The 17,684-nt window shown below is 42.5% G+C and overlaps 1 protein-coding gene across 4 annotated transcripts in view; it reads right to left on the bottom strand.

The window, feature by feature from the left end:
• Positions 1–1,682: 1,682 nt before the first annotated feature.
• Positions 1,683–17,684, bottom strand: part of GATA6 (GATA binding protein 6) — a 28,931-nt gene continuing 12,929 nt past the window's right edge. For all 4 annotated transcript variants that reach the window (XM_050939229.1, XM_050939232.1, XM_050939233.1 and 1 more), the window contains exons 5-7: positions 16,936–17,023; positions 16,741–16,847; positions 1,683–3,217 (exon numbers count right to left, since the gene is read on the bottom strand). In XM_050939229.1, the coding sequence (XP_050795186.1) occupies positions 3,050–3,217; positions 16,741–16,847; positions 16,936–17,023 (363 nt within the window). In that variant the 3' untranslated portion in view covers positions 1,683–3,049. The remainder of the gene's footprint in view (positions 3,218–16,740; positions 16,848–16,935; positions 17,024–17,684) is intronic.

Here is a 17,684-nt window from a genome sequence, read left to right as displayed (position 1 = left end):
ATTAGGACTCAACTGGAGTATCGTGTCCAGTTCTGGGCGTCACATTTCAGGAAAGATGTGAACAAATTGGAGAAAGTCCAGAGAAGAGCATCAAAAATGATTAAAGGTTTAAAAAATGTGACCTCTAAGGAAAGATTGAAAAAACTGGGTTTGTTTAGTTTGGAGAAAAGACTGAGAGGGGACATGGTAACAGTTTGCAGTTACATAAAAGATTGTTCTGCTGGCCATCTTCTTCTCTTAGTTACACCAGTGCCACCACCTAGCCTATAACGGAGAGGTGCAGGTGCAACTGAGGGAAGAATTTGGCCCACAGTTTGTTATCCATTCTGTTGATGATGTGCGAGCCAGAATAAATAGCTTTTAATACCAGCTCTCATTCCCATAGTTGTGCTGACTCTGCAGTACCAACAGGGGTAAAAGTAGTAAATATTTATTTTGTCACAAGACGGTTAGGGTGACAAGGCATATACGCAGGGCGTGGCTATAGGGTATAAGGAGGTGCCATTTTACACAGTCACTTTTCTGAATAAAACCACACTATTGTGTTAACACAAAACCTGGTTTGTATTGTCTCACCCTAAAGACACACACATACACACAGAGTAAACTACATGGTACTCTGTTCTATCTACCTATCTCAGAAGGAGAAAGGGATGTGTTCATGCAACTGTTGCTCCAGGGAATCAAAATGTTTCATAAATGATGCTTTTTCCACTACGGAATAAAGGGAGACATAGCCCATTTATGACGTTGTGACAGCATTTCAACCAATAAAGAGTTCACGTTAAAAACCCTCTTCTCCATATGCAATTCCCTTTGCTTTCTCAACCCTGAATCCTACGAGACAGCCCTTTCTGCTTACTTAGAACTTGTATAGTGCTTTCACTATCAACTCATTGTACCAACATTAACTAATTCACTCATCAATCCTCACAGCATCCCTGTGAGCTAGGAAGAGAAACTTTATTAACCCCATTTTATGTGCCATGGAAAAACAGAGATGCAGATTTTCAGCTGGTGCAAACTAGCATAGCTTCATTGATGTCGGTGGAGTTATGCCAATTCAGGCCAAATGAAAGTCTGGGCCAGCGGCTGAGACTTATCCAAGATTGTATAGCGTATTGATACCAGAGCTACGACTACCATTCAGGAGCTCCTGCTTCCCTGTCCCACACTACTGCTAATATTACTGGAAGTCATATGAAATAGTAGCTCTTTCTTTCATCAGCAATTTTTGGGCCCAGTCCTGTAGTCTTCATACCCCTGAAACTCCAGGTGACATCACAAGGATTTTTAAGTGTGCAAGGGAGAATCAGGCCACTTATGGAAAGAATGTCATCACTATCTTGAGATGTGATATAAGCAAGAGAGTAGTAATAAAAACTTGAGGAGGGGGGCAGGTGTTCAATCTTACACATTTTTCATCAGGTATATCTCCCTGTTTTTATATGCTATTGGGTAATACAGTGATAGGAGCTATAGAAAAATTATATATTATATACATAAGATACAGAGAAAGAATGATTAGACAGTTAGATTAAACAGCTAAATATGAAGACATCATTGTGTTCTTCAAACACTGCAGCTGCGTCATACACATTTCTATAACTTTAAATACCACTAAATATTTTGTAACATACCAGAGTGAAACAAAGGAGAAGTCTCATTGTACAGAAAAAAAACAATACCCTTTTATTTGTAAAGCACTGATGAAAGAACAACTTTCCAAATGACATCCCATTTAAAAAACAATGTAAACCAACCTAACTATGGGTCAGTCACACTATACAGATTGCATCCTAAATCTTAAAGATGCATCAATATCTTATGGAGTATTTACATATGTATCAGTTAGGTAGTAACGTTTCATTGCAATTTGTATCTTTCCAGCACATACTTATTCAATGGCAAAACACCGGGGATGCGTTTGCTTTTCTGCACGAAACTTATGAGCAAATGGATAAGGGTGTTTTTCCTGAGAGAAAGTTTGTTCTTGAAAATTGTGTTTTAACAACTGGAAATACAGAAAGTGGGATGTTTTTGCTGCAATAAAAAAAAAAGCATAAGGATGCCTAGGTAACTTTTTTCTTTTAAATTATTTACGTACCATTAAGTTAAAATGTTTACATTCATTCATTCATATAAAAACTGTTGTTAAATCTTATGCAAATGATTTAACACTGATTGCTGCAACGCAAATTGCACTTCTTTTTTTTAAAAAATTATTTTATATATGGAAGAAAAATATCTGATTGCTACCCTGTTTACAAATTCTGACTGACTATATAGAGTTCAGTCACAAAATATGAACTTTCATAAACCTCAGTCACAGTGTACATTAAAAGTTATAACGCAGTCTTGCAAAGTGAGTAAATATTTTAAAACAAAAGATCTCATTAACCGACTCGACCTTGAGAGACTTGTACCAAACATTGTGATTTCCTCCATGGGTGTACTTGAACTCTGATGCAGAAAAATGACAGAGTAATGCAGGCATGCTGGATACAGACAGTGCTATCAAGAGAACTGACCTGTGAGAGGGCATCAAAGGTTTAGTTCAAGATGTGTGCATTGGCACAAGCAATACACACATTAGCGCTTTCTTAAATTTATCTCACTATCCCTTATCATCAAATGCTTCCCTTATCTCCCTCCCAAAAGATGACTACACCAATCAAATTCTTTGGAGAGGTGAGAGAATGAAAATAAACATACAATCAAAAAGGCAGCGTTGCTGGATTTCTTGAAGATGTATTTCTGGAACCTAACAAAAGCTCTAGGGTGCTCTTTTTGGCTGTATCCGTTTTACCCTGGGAGAGATTCACTTTCCCTTGTTTTTCTTGCATAGATGAGGAGCTGGATGCTAAGGCAGAATCTCTTTGGAAAAAACACCTCTATCATTAAGGTACAAAAACAACATCAGAGGAATGTTCTAGCCAGCACTCTCCCTGCTGCTCAGACTGCCTGATAAAACAGAACAAAACAAAAACAAGTGTGGATGTCTAAAGGCTGCAGCCCAGTGCAGGTATCCAGCTTCATCTTCTCTGAATCATGCTAAAGCTAGGGCACACCAGGAATCCTGTCTCACGGATGCTGTAACTTCAGCTGTGGAGGTCAGGCTGACTCCTGTATACAGCCCTTCTTGACCTGAATACTTGAGTGTGCTGCCTTCAGGGCTGGTGCTCTCTCCTTGGCCAGACATCACTGAAGAACCCGCCTGGAGAACAGGAAAAAAAAACGTAAGTGTGCTTTAACTCAGACCTATCAATTAAACAAATCAGGAGTCTGGAGAGCTGAAAAGAATTTGCCTTTGTGAAAAATGGAGCCAAAGCTCCATGAAAGCCACTAGAAGTAAGTGTTCTATGTGCAATGCCTCTAAAGCCAAGAATGCTGCAGAAATGTTATTGTCCACTGGATGCACCAGACTCCAAGCAGAGCCAGTTTGCAAGGGCTTTGTATGAAGGATCAGGATTTGACCCTATTCTGCCACTCTTGTACCTCAAACCCTCTGATTGAAAAAAAACCCCATCTGGACAACCAGCACATTCTCCCCAGTATATAATGGACCGTTCTGTTGGCATTATCCCACCTCGAAAGCTATCAGGATTTGGGAATATTACATGATTATCTTTCAAAAGATGGAAATAATCTACCAGAAAAAGGGAGAGCTGGACAAGCCGAAAGAAATGGAAATTAGTATGATTAGATTGTAATGTGCTAGTGCGTGGGTGTGTGTGTACCAGTGCCCCTTACTGGATGGAATCACAGGTCAAGATTTTCAAAAGTGGCTAGTGATTTTGGGTGCCTACATTTTTTGGTACCTAGCTTTAGACAACTTAAGTGGCCTGACTTTCACAAAGTGGGTTTTCAGAACTTTCTGAAAATCAGACTTGTTTTAGATGCCTCAGAAAGTGAGCACCCAAAAATAGACGTAGCCAAAATAATTACTCACTTCTCACAGTCTTGGCCAGAACCACTCAAATGTATGACGACATCCCCATACTGCTGACAGCTAACACAGATTCACTTTTATCTCAAGTGGCAGAGGCCTATGCTTTCGAACCAAGAGGGTCTTAGCTCCATCCTTGCTGTTACCATAAAGTTTGGATTGGTTATGGTGAGCTTGAATCATGAAGTTCTCAGTGAGTATGGATTTGTTACACCTACTGCAACCTACAAAGATCTAAATCAGTGAGACAAACCACAGGGAAGGTTTGGTGGATGTGACTCTGAAATCTAATAATAGTCAGTCCATTTATTTTAACAGAGAAATGAAGAGTTGCAAAGATAAAAACAATCCACTTTTTCCATGCGGCCTAGGAGATCTGCTGAAAAGGAGAACTTCAGTGCCAGACAGAAAGAGGCAACATTTCACCTAATAAAGGAAATGTTTAAGAGCTGAGTTCATGAGAAATTAACTCTTGGATAAATTGACTTTAAAATCTTAATTTACTTGTAAATGGATACTTGTTGGACTAAATTCCTATAAAAGGGAATATCTGACAGTGTGACTGCGGAAATAGCCTGCCCATTATTTAAGTGGAAAGTACACATATTTAATCCAATCATTTCACACAAAAGGAAAACCTCCCTCAGGCCCATCTCTCTGATCTTCACCTGGAGCGGCGCCAAACCAGCAGTTCTCATATATAAAAAGCAGAGACTAGCCTAAATGTTTATGGAAATCTGGACTTTTGTTCAAGTGCGGCTTCCCAAAATGCTTTGTGGATCTTCATGGTGATAGGTGGCAAGATCCACCAGTAGAGACAAATTTGTCCCAGGTTAAATTTCTTTTTCCATTGAAAGAGGTATTTGTGTTCAGCTGATATTTTCTGCCTGTGGTAAACTGGGGGTCCAGTTTCCCCCTCAGCTGAGCTCATGAAAGTTAGTGAGGGTCCATCAGTATAACCTGAAGAAGAATTGTCTCTGGAAGTACTTCAGAAAGTATCCATTAAAAAATAATTCAGAATATCTGACTTTGACCATCAACTAGTTATATAGGTAACACAAGAAAGTATGCTTATTGCTCCTGCCATCTTTATGTTTTATTTATTACATATTATAATGCTATTCAGTAAAACAAAATTGCATGACTGTTATAAATATTTATAGGGTGATATAAATGTTATCTGATCAAAAACAGTGCACTTCATGATGCAGCTTTATTGCTACTCCTGAAATTGAGTTCATTCTTAAAAGGTCCATTTACCCTGGCATCATTCAAACATTTCACAATGTTTTATTTACATCAAAATCCCATGCCCCTCTGAAAAGACATTTTACGGATAATTTGCAGAGCTGATCAGACACCTGAAATTCTGTTCAGTGGAAAATTCCAACATTTCAAAATCAAAACAAAAAACTCCAAATTTTGAAATTTTCTGTGAACTGAACTTTTTTTTAAAGTCATTTCAGGTCAATCAAAATATTTCATTTTGATTAAATCAAAATGTTTCACTTTCTTTAAAAAACTGTAATATATGATCATTTTTTAAGCAAAACATCATTTCAGACCAATAAAGCTTCCATTTCAGATGTCAAAATTAAATGTTTGGACATTATTAACATGCTTCCTCACAATTCTTTTTCTAATCAAAATGTCATTGAAATTGACACATTCCCTCGAAAAGTTTCAACCTCAAAGAAACGCCATTTTCCGATGGAAAAAATGTTCTGTATGAAAATTTTCCATCAGCTCTAATAATTTGTTTGAATGCTGCACTTCATTTTCACATAATAATAAATACCACATTGCAAATCCCACTGATTTCAATAGGACTTTTGGGTGTGCAAGGAATGAATGATAGCAACCATGGCTGCTCCTATCCTTTCTTCAATTGTTATTGCAGTGTTGGGGTAGCCATGTTGCTACCAGGATATTAGAGAGACAAGGTGGCTGAGGGAAATAACGTTTTATTGGATCAAAATCTGTTGGTGAAAGAGACTAGCTTTTAAGCTTACACACCACTTACCTGAAGAAAAGTTCCATGAAAGCTTGTCTCTCTCACCAACAGAAGTTGGTCCAATAAAAGATATTACCTCACCCACCTGGTCATTCTTACTTCAAGTCTCTTGTGGTAGCAGATAGCTTATGTTATTGGTTATGGGACATAACTCATTTGACTGAACCCAGTCAAAATCCGTATTGTAATCTTTGTGAGTTTTGCTTAAGTAAAAAACTGAGTAAGTCTGACAAGACTTGGATCAGAGAGCCTCAAGGGGGGGAGAGATAGCTCAGTGGGTTGAGTATTAGCCTGCTTAAACCCAGGGTTATGAGCTCAATCCTTGAGGAGGCCACCCAGGGGTCTGGGACAAAATCAGTACTTGGTCCTGCTAGTGAAGGCAGCAGGTTGGACTCAATGACCTTTCAAGGTCCCTTCCAGTTCTAGGAGATTGGTATATCTCCACTTATTAACTTTCACCTGTAGGTTAGTAATTCAAATTCAGTTCTGTCGTTAGCAATCAAAGTTTACTAACTGATGCCTGGTCAGTGGTCCATCTGAAAAAAGTTTGATGCTCTCACTCCAATTTGAAGTCAACATCACAAAAAGCAACCAGTCTAGCCTCTTCGCTTATAATCTCAACAGAATGTTAAATGGCCTGGAGACTTAGCTAGCACAGGGTGGAAGCCCATTGCCCTGATAAATAAAGGACAAATAAGTTCAATATTTAAAAGACAGATAATGTTTTCCTTTGGCGGTGTGCTGTCACATCCATGGATGTCTCCTCTCCTCCCCCAGGACTTTCCATTTATTTGTCCTCCTCTAATGGTCTTAGAGCAGCCTACCTTTTGGGAAGAGGCTTTTATATCTGTAATATATAACATAGGTTCCTCTTTAACCAGAAAGACATTTTTAAAAATACATTGACCCTCCCTGGGAGGAAAGAGTTTAAACTACAGAAAACAATATTTTCAAATTTGAACAAGTTTTGCAAAGACTGTGTACACTAGAAATTAGTGTGAAAGGTTCCCATTCACCTATCCCTAATGCTATTATTCCTTCGGGTAAACAGCTCACCTGCTTTTTCCTTGTCTGGAAAAAGTAATTCACTCTTTCCCTGATTCAATTCTACAAGGGTGGAGCAGAGAGATCTGTTTTGTGTTCCCATTTGTGGCTTATCTGTTAACGCTCCCTCAGATACCGAGAATGCGGAGGCACTTCCGGCTTGAAGGCTGCATATCAGTGCCTGGCCCAGACTGGGTCCAGCTCCTAAAATGAGCCAGCACAAAGTGGGGGAGGAGAAAAGATGTGTGAGGAGGGGGATGGGCAGGGCAGTTTAGTTTAAAAACCACTTCTAGTTAATGGAATGACAAATTCAACTGGAGAGTTCCCAAAATGAGACATGGAAAATAATCTTTAGCTGGTGAAATGGCCATGACTGAATCATTAGGTTACACAGGTCTGCTCATGATTAAACATCTCTGCTATTAGTCCCCTAACTTCCACAAAGAAAATGTATTATTGTGAATTATTTGAACCCATTTCTTTGCTGGTATAGATGGACATAGCAGTGCAATTGAAATCAATGGTGCTATTCCAATTCACACCAACTGAGGAGCTGGCCCCTATGAATAAAATGTTAACAGTTTGAACTTGTATTGCTGTAGGCTGATGATAATATTGATAATCAACTGAACTGCAACTTCTTGAAGAAAATTGCATGAAGTTTGTTAGGAAGAACTGGGCAGCTTTCTGAAGCATAGTCTTGCCTTACAAATAGAAAATGCCAACCAGATTGGAATCTCCAGGGATTTTTGAAGAGCCCAATCCGTTTCCCATTCACATTGATGGGAGTTTGCCATTGACTTCAAAGGAACCAGGATCAGGCCCCAAAACATGTTCTCTGGATCCAGGCCTGAGTTTGAGGATTCCATAATCAGAGAGAAGCCACAGGTAGGATTCACAAGGGGGACTAAATTCCCCAGCTGCCTACATTTCCACTGGTAACGTTCTCTAGTGTCTAACTTTCTGCAGGTAGGCATGCACAGAGCCAACTCATTCCTGACCACACCGAGCAGCTCAGCTCTGTGCCTAACTCACACCTACGCTCCAGCAGCCATCTACTTATCTCACTGCAGGGCTCGATCTGGTAGACATGCTCAGAGGCCATCTTAGAGCTCATGCACCAGATTGGACCCCATAGACAACACACATGGAGGTGTCACCACACTTATACTGAAGGATCCAGTGTCAGAGGCAGTGGCGGCTCCAGGCACCAGCACGCCAAGCGTGTGCCTGGGGCAGCAAGCCAAGGGTGACACTCTGCCGGTTGCTGCGAGGGCGGCAGGCAGGTTGCCTTCGGCAGCATGCCTGTGGAGGGTCCGCTGGTTCCGTGGCTTCGGCGGACCTCCCGCAGATGTGCCGCCCAATCTGCAGGACCAGGGACCTCCCGCAGGCAAGCTGCCGAAGGCAGCCTACCTGCTGTGCTTGGGGCGGCAAAATACCTAGAGCTGCCCCTGGTCAGAGGACTCACCCAGAATGTGGGAGACCTGGGTTCAAATGCCCCCACTGCCTGATGTAGACCAGGGATTTGAAACCAGGTCTTTCATCTCCTATATGAATGCCCTAACCATTGGGCTATGAGGTATTCTGTTGAAGCTGTTTCCTTGAGTATAAAATAACGAAGTATTTTTTGGGCTAGCAGGAGAAAGATTGACTCCATAAACCATAGGTTTTCAAACTGTGGGGTGTGACCCTGGGGTGGGGAGCATGATGAGTTTATCAGGAGGATGAGAGTGCCCTGGGGTTGAGGGGGGTGGGTAAAAGGCTGGTCCCCGGAATCCAGCATCTTCCTGTGGATTGAGCTTCCTGAGGATTGCTCCCCCATCCTCCAGTGCATTCTGGGCGGTCCCAGGTCTGACACTGTGCACAGCACAGCTGTGAGTGTAGGGGAGGGGAATTGGCAAGGGGAGGGCTCTACTGGGAAAGCAGGGGTCAGGGCATGAGGATATGGAGTCTCTATTAGGGGGTGACAGGCCAGCCAGGGAGGAACTGCTCTGGGGGAGCAGGGCCTAGGTAGGGAGGTGGTAGCACTGCCAAGTGGAGATGGGAGACCAGGGAGTTCTGCTGCTGCCATGGAGAGCAGGGCTAGGCAGGGCTGGTGCCTGAGGTTGGATCTGCTGCCCACTGAAGGACCAGGCACTAGAATCCCCTCATACCCAGTGGCTCTGGTCTCCCGCACACCCTATGGGGCTTAGAAGCTACTTCTAGGCTAAGTAGCCCTTGCCCAGAATTGACCCCAGTGGATCCATCCTTTCCCCACAGGCCCATCCCCTTGGCCCTAGCAGGGGAGGCACCCTGGAGCTCACTAGTCACATGAGGATTTCCCCCTCTCCCCGACCTCCTGGGTGTCTCTGAACTCAGCACTATCAAAGTCCCCCCCTTTGGGCCTTTCCTCTGTACCGAGGTGAGTGTGCATGGGGCATGAATCTCCAAAGGTCGGTGCAGCAAAAAAATATGGGAACTTTGCCATAGATCAAGGAGGTAAGAGGCCTGGGGTCAAATCCCTGCTTCACATCGGGAAGGGATCTGAAACCAGGTCTTCCACATCCTGACCATGTGCTCTAACCACTGGAGACAGAGTTGACCTGCCTTAGGGCACCTCACTCGCTCAGAGGGGTAGTGCTTAGGTGACTCCCTGTCCTTGGTGTTTCCTACTGGCTAGCTTACACAGCTCTCTACCCAGCGAGCTGGCTTTTATGAATCCCTTTTTTAGGCACCTAACTCTCCCCATGTCTTGCATAGGAAGCCTGGGCACCTAATTCAGGGTAGAGAACTCCACTTGGCAGCAGGACACCTAAACGTTGGGCACTGCGACGCTCAGTCTGTTACCCATGTGAATTCCACACCATGTGTCTGTCTTTGGGGACAAATTCAGAGCAGCCATGGCACAGAGCGAGAGAGAGACTCTGTCCAAGAGGCAGAAACTGAAGAGAGCCAGGCTGGAAGAGTTGGAGAAGGAAGATCAAGGAATTTGAAGTGGCAGGATGGGATCCCAAAGTTGTAGTGAATCCTCTGCCTAACTGGCATTGTGCTTACAGTTCTCCCCCACAATATAAGCTACAGACAGACACCATTATATATATATTTTTACACTAAAGCCTAAAAATCTGCTGCCAATTTTATCTTGTGAGGTAACCTTGCCTGCTAAGAGAGGCAGAACTCCTTTCCTGCTCCCACTTGTTCCAGAGGGAAGTAATCTCTGTAACTATTAATACTGGCCCAGAAACCCATAGCGGATTACTAACCCCATGCACAGACTCAGCTGTGAGGGCCAAAATATCAGGGGACAGAGTCAAGCTTCCACCCACTCCCTGCCTCTTTCAATCCACTTTCTACCAATCTGCATTGTGGTGATGGAGAGAATACTCGACATGCAGCCTATTAGCTCCCCCAATGATGGCAGTGGAGATGCAAAGAGGCTATGGAGGAGATTTGGGGGTGGAGGAGCAGGGATTAACTAAGAGCCATGAGCTCCCCTTAGTTAATACGGTGCTTTAAAGATCTAAAGTGCTATATCAATTCTAGGTGTTACTGGTTTATGGCTGGAGGTATAATAAGCCAGTCGGTACTGATAAATGATGTGCGTCCTGTTGTGTTACCGGGGCTTTGCTCAGCTTCAGTGACAACCGTTATTTATTCAAAGCACGCTTACAAAAGTTCTTTGTTACACGAAACCTGATTTGGTAAAGATTGGGGGTTCCCATAATTTTCTAATCTCAGTGTCCCGCCTGTGAGCCTGCCTATCCACAGCACTTTCTCTGAATAGTCTTCTTCTGAATACTATATTGTTTCCTTTCCTGCTGTAATCTTGTCTTAATAATGATTGACTTAAAAATAAGCATGAATATAACAACAACGGAATTCTGTTGATTCATTGACATTACCACTATGTAAAATTATATTTTTAATGCTGATGTAATTAATCCTTTTGCTTATACTACGAATGTGTAAGTTTACATTTATTCTAATCTCTCCTTTATATTATACCAACATAAATCTATGGTTAATGTGTCATTAATTTCCAAAAGAAAGCCAATATTTTAGCCTGGCAAGACTGCTGTCCATGTTATTGTCACTCTAAGGACCCAATCCTGAAGTCCTTCTAAAAGCAAAATTCCAAGTGAAATCAAGGGGAGATTTTCCTTCACAAGGACTGCAGGACAAGGCCCTACATTAGACTATCACAATATTTATTTTTACGGCCCTTCTGAGAAAACTTTGTTCATTTCCACTCATTATTAAACAAAATCAACCAAACAAAAATGTCCCTAAGATTTGAAATTGCAGTGTTGTGTACAGTTTTTGCTGCACAGGCTCATAAAACTGCACTGTTTTCAGAGTAGCAGCCGTGTTAGTCTGTATCCACAAAAAGAACAGAAATACTTGTGGCACCTTAGAGACTAACGAATTTATCACATCTACACAAAAACACACCCACTCAGTTACCAGATAAACAGGAATGATTTCTTCAGTTCCAGTATATTGCTTGGGCTGTATGGGTGTTTGTGAGCACAATAACTGACCGGCTATGCTTAAAATTTATCATAACCAGGATAACAATAGACAAAGGACTGGGTCAGTCTCTGTCCACCCATGATGTGGGCTGAACTTCAAAAGAGTGGAAGTGCTGTCCAGGAGCATAAGCTGCAACAAAATGTAGAGCACTGTCATGGTCCCCGTGAAAGCAAGCCCAGTTGCTCCTCATGGACACTGGACACACAAAGTACTGGCATGCTGCAGAAAGGTGATCATATCTGTTCCACAAGGGAGCACAAGTAGGCAGAAAAGGCTACCCTGCATGGTCTCTACTGGCCCAAACTAAAAAAACAGATGTAAAGGACAGCACTTCTAGACATGTTCCAGGCTGCTTTACAAGGTACCATTTGTGGTGCACATTGGCTCCCACTGGGACATCAAGATTCCTGGTCATTGCACAGGTGGCAGAGGGAGAAGTGGGGCCCTGCCTGCTGTGCTCTGATGTGTATTTACATCATCCAGACAACTTGCTATATGAGCGTGCCACATGTCATGCCCAAGACACAATGGCCATAGCAATCCCAAGGCCAGGTGAAAATAAGGAGTTGGGCAGCAGTGCTGTAGTGGCTCCTCTTGCCACAGAGTTCAGGGCCTCTTTCCGCTCTTATATGTGCCCAGTGCTTTTCTGAAGGGAGAATTCATTGTTGCTATGTCCTCACTGACATCAGCTCTGGCTCATGGAGACTCCATCTATTGCCATAAAGAGCAGACTTTGTAACAGTCCTTACACTGTTTTTTGTCCTAATGGGGTAATGGAGTACTGCTGGCAACCATGTCTACTGCAGCCTCTGCACATCTACAGAAGGGTGTGGACTGGGGCGCTATGCCTTTTATATTTGTTTATTTCAGCATATTGTTGTGTGCAGTTTTCTCCTCTGTGCACTTAAGGGGGGTAATCAGTAGGATGACGTGTCTCAAGATATAGAGGCAGTCTGCTTTGAAAGTTTAAAATATTCTTTTATGAGGATATAAAGCAATTACATATAACCTGTAAATGGTTCTGTTCCATATTAACACTGGAGAAAACCCAGTACTTATATGCCTCAGAAAGACAGAAATGGGCCCAAACTAAAATTCCTAGATCCAGATGTGAATTTTGCAAAGAGCCCCCATCTTTATAACAGATAATCCCAAAAGCTCAGATGCAAACAGTTCCAAACACTGGGATGTTCTAAGTCTGGAGCTGGATCCAAATATTGTAATTCATGCCCATTACTATTAATCAATCATATCTTTTAATTTTTTTAACTTCTTCAACTAGGGGCATAAAATCAACATTTAAGCCTTTATCTTTCCTCAAGGCTGGCAGCCAGTAAAATTCCCTGTATGAAACGTGCAGTTTCAAAGCTACTCGGTTGAGTAACTGCCTTACCCCCACCCCCGCCCCAGCCCCATTATTTTACTTTTAAAGGAAATGGAAAAGGTAGGGCTGAAAATGAATGTTGCTGACACAAATTCTGCTGAATTTCATTTCCATTAGATTTCCACATTGCTAGGAACTCTTTTGGCAGCCTCGCAAAAGCATAACAAATGACTTTTATACCAGCAAAGGAATTCATTTTCTCTAAATGATTCATTTAGCAATAACATTTCTATGAATTTCAGGCAATAGTTTTTAAAACTTCATCTATTTTTCCCTAACGTATTTTGGTTCTTTTTTTGTCAATTTAGCATTTTTCTACTCCTCAAAGAATAAGAATTAGGGCCATTAAAAAAGTGTCAGTACAGTGAGCTACATGGAATGAGTTTGTTAGAATATATAGTTCATTATAATTCCCCGTCCACAGTACAAGCGTCCACAGTACAAAAACACCAAAAGCACAGTTGGCCCTAAATGCAGTGCCAGGTTTACAATGGCTTCAGTGGCTCCATGGAGCCAGGCCCATGCTGAGAAGGGGCTCTGGCCTGCTTCACTTGCACTGCACCCCAAGACCCCGCTGGCTCAACCTGCCCACCACTTGCTCCTCTTGGCCTGCCTGCTAGCTGGTCAAGGGCTCCTCTCCACCCCCTGGCCCCACCCCGTGCTCCTCTCAGCCCCCTGGCTGGATCCCAGTGCACCTCTGGCTCTGGGCAGTCTCTGCTTCCTACCACCTGTGGAGCCCCACCTGTCTCCCTGAAGCTGAGCCACCTGAAACTGGTGCAGAAGCCTGGCCAGTCTCAGGAAGGTATGGCAGAGACAGTGCGGAGGGCTTTGCTGTGCCCTTCCAGGGCAGGCCCTGGCCTGGCTGATCACACCACTCTCGAGGAGCCGGAGCGATTCCCGGCCCTGGGACTGGCCCTGGCTGCGCTACCGGCTCAACCCAGCGGACACAGTTGCCTCCCAGCAGGGCTGGTGAGTCCAGCTGGGAGGCAAGGTGTGTAGGAGTGGGTCTGTAGGAAGTGTAGGGGGTGCTGGGCTGTGAAGGAGCAGGGAAGATCTGTGTGTTGGGGCACTAGAGATTGGGGGTTCTGTTTGGGTGGTGCTGGGCAGTTGTGGTGGGTCGGTGGGCAGAATGCTGTGCATTTGTGAGTGGCTCTGGAAGGACGCTGAGAACAGTGGGACCGGGGCCTCTGGCCATAGGAAGTCGGGGCGTGTTGGGCGGGTGTGTGTGTGTGTGGTGTGGCATGGAACTGTCCTCGAGGGAAAGGGGTATGCTGGCAGCACAGAGCCGGGCAGGCTAGTGTGCATCTGGCACCTACCAGTTTGTAAATAGTGCCCTCGCATTGAGCAGAGCAAGGCTGCCCCTGCCATGTCATGCCCCCTGGCTGGCCCCTTGCTCCAGGGACTGATCTCCCTGTGCCATGCTTCATTGCCTCCATAGGGGCCCACAAATATGTTTGGCACCGGGACCACAAAAGGTTAATCCGGCCCTGCCTAAATGACAACATTTTTGCTAGAAAAGCCAAGGACTAAATAGGCATGGAGTCATCCCTATGAGCAGTTCCTCCAGCCGATGCACATAGACAGGGTCGGCTTTAGGAAGTGCAGGGCCCAATTCGAACATTTTCGATGGGGCCCCAGCAGGGATGACTAAAAAAAAACACATGTAAAAAAACACGTGGGGCTTGTACTCGCCGGGCGGTGCTCCGAGTCTTCGGCAGCACTTCGGCGGCGGGTTCTTCACTCGCTCCAGGTTTTTGGCAGCACTGAAAGACCCGCCACCGAAGTGCTGCCAAAGACTCAAAGCAAGCGAAGGACCTGCCGCCAAAGTGCCACTGAAGACCCGGAGCGCCGCCAGGTGAGTAAAAATTAAAAAGGCACCTCTAGCCAGGGAGGAGATTCTCACTGGGCACGGGGCCCTCTCAGGCGTGGGGCCCGATTCGGGGGAATTGGTGGAATAGGCCTAAAGCCGGCCCTGCACATAGATCAGCAGGGGGAAGCTTGCACTGCTAATGTCTGGGCTGTACCTGTCTGATAATAAACAGAGAATGGCCATCAATCCATCAGCTCTAAATTCTCATAAAAAAAAATATCAGAATGGGTAGAGAGGAGAAAGAGGTTTGGCATTAATATAAAATGTTTTTACATTTGACCAGATTTAGGTTCCATTGCTCTGCGATGCTGAATGCCCTTAATTCCCATTGCCTTCAAAGGGTCCTGAGCATGTTCAGCAACTCCCCTGATTCAGACCCAGAGACTGAGCTTACTTCCATTAAAGTCAATAGTGAAGCTCCCTATGACTTCAGTGACAGCAGGATCAAGCCTTAAAGACCATGACCTTCTGCTTGCACCTTCTTGCCTCTCCTGTTCCTTTCACATGTTAATTATTGACTGCCTATAGCAAACAAGATTATAAGATCAAATGAGTGGACATGGGTATAATAGTACAGGCCATTATTCCAACTGCTTCACAGATACAATTCTTATAATGTGCATTCATGGTTCAAAATAGACAAGTGGGAGGTTTAGAACTCATCCAATGCCCACTGAAATCAGTGGTGAATTTAGAACTAAGTGCTTTTTCTTATTAAATGTTTGAGAGGGGAAGGGCAGAGAGGGAGCGTGAAACCCAATCATCTTCTATTTTAGACCAATGTTTTACTTTCAAATTTCCCTTCCTTGAATGTATTTTATTTATTGTTTGAACTCTCTGAATTCTTTCATGTCAAATACAGCCTTTTAATAATATTGCTTGATGGCATCAGATACAAAAGTCCAGCATCTCTGAGCAATATTGTTGTAAATAAAAGTCCACAAACAACAAAACTTGTTTTTGTTTTGTTTTGTTTACAGTGAAACTGCATATTTCAGGAAAGAAACCACGGGAAGGAATTTGGATTGGGAAATATACCAAAAAATAATTATGATAAATAAGTTACTTTTCACTAATAAAGGAACAGTGAAAGCCATGGTAAGGGTATCTTTCAAAGTAAATGATATAGTAAATGAAGAATATAGAAGACTTCGGGGGGGTAGGTGTAGATAAATAAAAGAGGTTATGAATTAACTTTGCAACTTTACTATAGTATGTATTATCCCAAATGCTGATCTGAGGGGTGGTAAGAAGATGTGGTGTCTAGATGAAAATAAGAGTTTGAAATAAACAAGATATTGTTCAGTGGACCTCCTGGGCTCAGTTCTGTGAAGTGCTGAACAGCCTCCGCTCCCAGTGGGAATCTTTCCATTGATTTCCATGGGCTTTGGATCAGGTCATAAGTGCACATCTCAATTCATCCTGTCTGCATACAGACCGCAAGACTGAGTTTTGTTGCTGTTAGTGAGAGTTTAAAATTATGCTTGGAGGAGGGAGTTCTGTGTGCGTAATGCATGCACAGGTTTTTAAAAAACTTTTGAAAAAGATGAGATGGGTGGTGCCTTGAATTATACACGCACGCTGGCCAGCATTCAAGGAATTTGTGTTATGTGCACTAATGTTATTGATGTTGTCACTATGTCGTGCATTGCTATTATATCTAAAAAAAAATGATTTTAAGATAAAAACAATTTAAACTCTTCAAAACAAAACGTTTTTGTTTAAGCATCGGTTGATTTAATCATAAAATTTATATAGATCTTAATTAAAAGGTCTGTAAAGTACTTCAGCTTGCCGTTTTGTTTACATTTATATGTAATTTCCTCAGAAATTCTTGCTCCTGTATCAGCTAACAAAACTGAAAAGTTTGTTTAGATTATTGTACTGCTAGATAAGATAAAAGCTGAGATAACATACTGTACAGTGATCAGCTTGCTTACAAATAAAGATACTATTTTATCACTTACCCCCGAGGCTGCAGTTTGTGTGCTAGGGGAAGCATTTTTACTACAATCATCTGAATTAGTAGAAGACGTGGACGTTGGAGTCATAGGAACTGCGTTATTATTGTTACCTGCAACAGAAGTAACTGTGATTATAAACAAATATTTTCCAGTATGACAAAATGCTTACATCCAAATATCCTATCTTACAATATTTACCAGAACACGTCTTTGACTTATTTATGTTCTTTGGTTTTCGCTTTCTAGTTTGAATTCCTTCTTTTTTCATGGCAAGAGGCCGAGGAACCTGGGGGTGAGAATCAGCACAGATCATAAAGATTTGCATGTACAACACTCAGCAGAAATTTTACCATAAGATCAAATGGTGCTACCAACTAAATCAATTGAAGTCAACTATTTTAAAGCATTTTTATGATTATACTGACTCTACTCTCCAAAAAAATAACTATTTTTTCCAGTGTTCTAGCCATGATTCCAAAAAGCCTGAAGTTTTTACTTAGGCAAAACTCTCAAGCCGGAGATTTTCCTAGGTAAGGACAACAGGACTGGATCCCAAGGATTTAGAGGCTGATACTGGAAAACAGATACACATGAAGGGCCCGATCCTGTTCCTATTGACTCCAATTGTGCATGAACAGGCCTTGACCTAAGTGCTTGTAGGATGGGTCTTTAAAACATAATATATATTCTTTTAAAGTATTTATCCATGTGAACTAATGCATCATATTCAAGCTTATCTTTACACCAAGAAAATGCGTAAATAGCTACTTTGAAGTCTGAGTTATTAAAGGCACAATTAACATACCTTTTAAACAGAAAATATGTATTCAAAATTAGTATCACTTACCTAATTAAAAAAAGCTTTGGAAAATATAATCAATTCATGTAAGTGATGTGATTATAATGTTTTATAGCCATCACTTAATTTCTTTTTTTTAAATGCTGAA

This window comes from Gopherus flavomarginatus, chromosome 2, assembly GCF_025201925.1.
Source record: "Gopherus flavomarginatus isolate rGopFla2 chromosome 2, rGopFla2.mat.asm, whole genome shotgun sequence".
NCBI lineage: Eukaryota > Metazoa > Chordata > Testudines > Testudinidae > Gopherus > Gopherus flavomarginatus.
The sequence above is the reverse complement of the archived record's forward strand: the minus strand, read 5'-3'. Positions and strand labels throughout refer to the sequence as shown.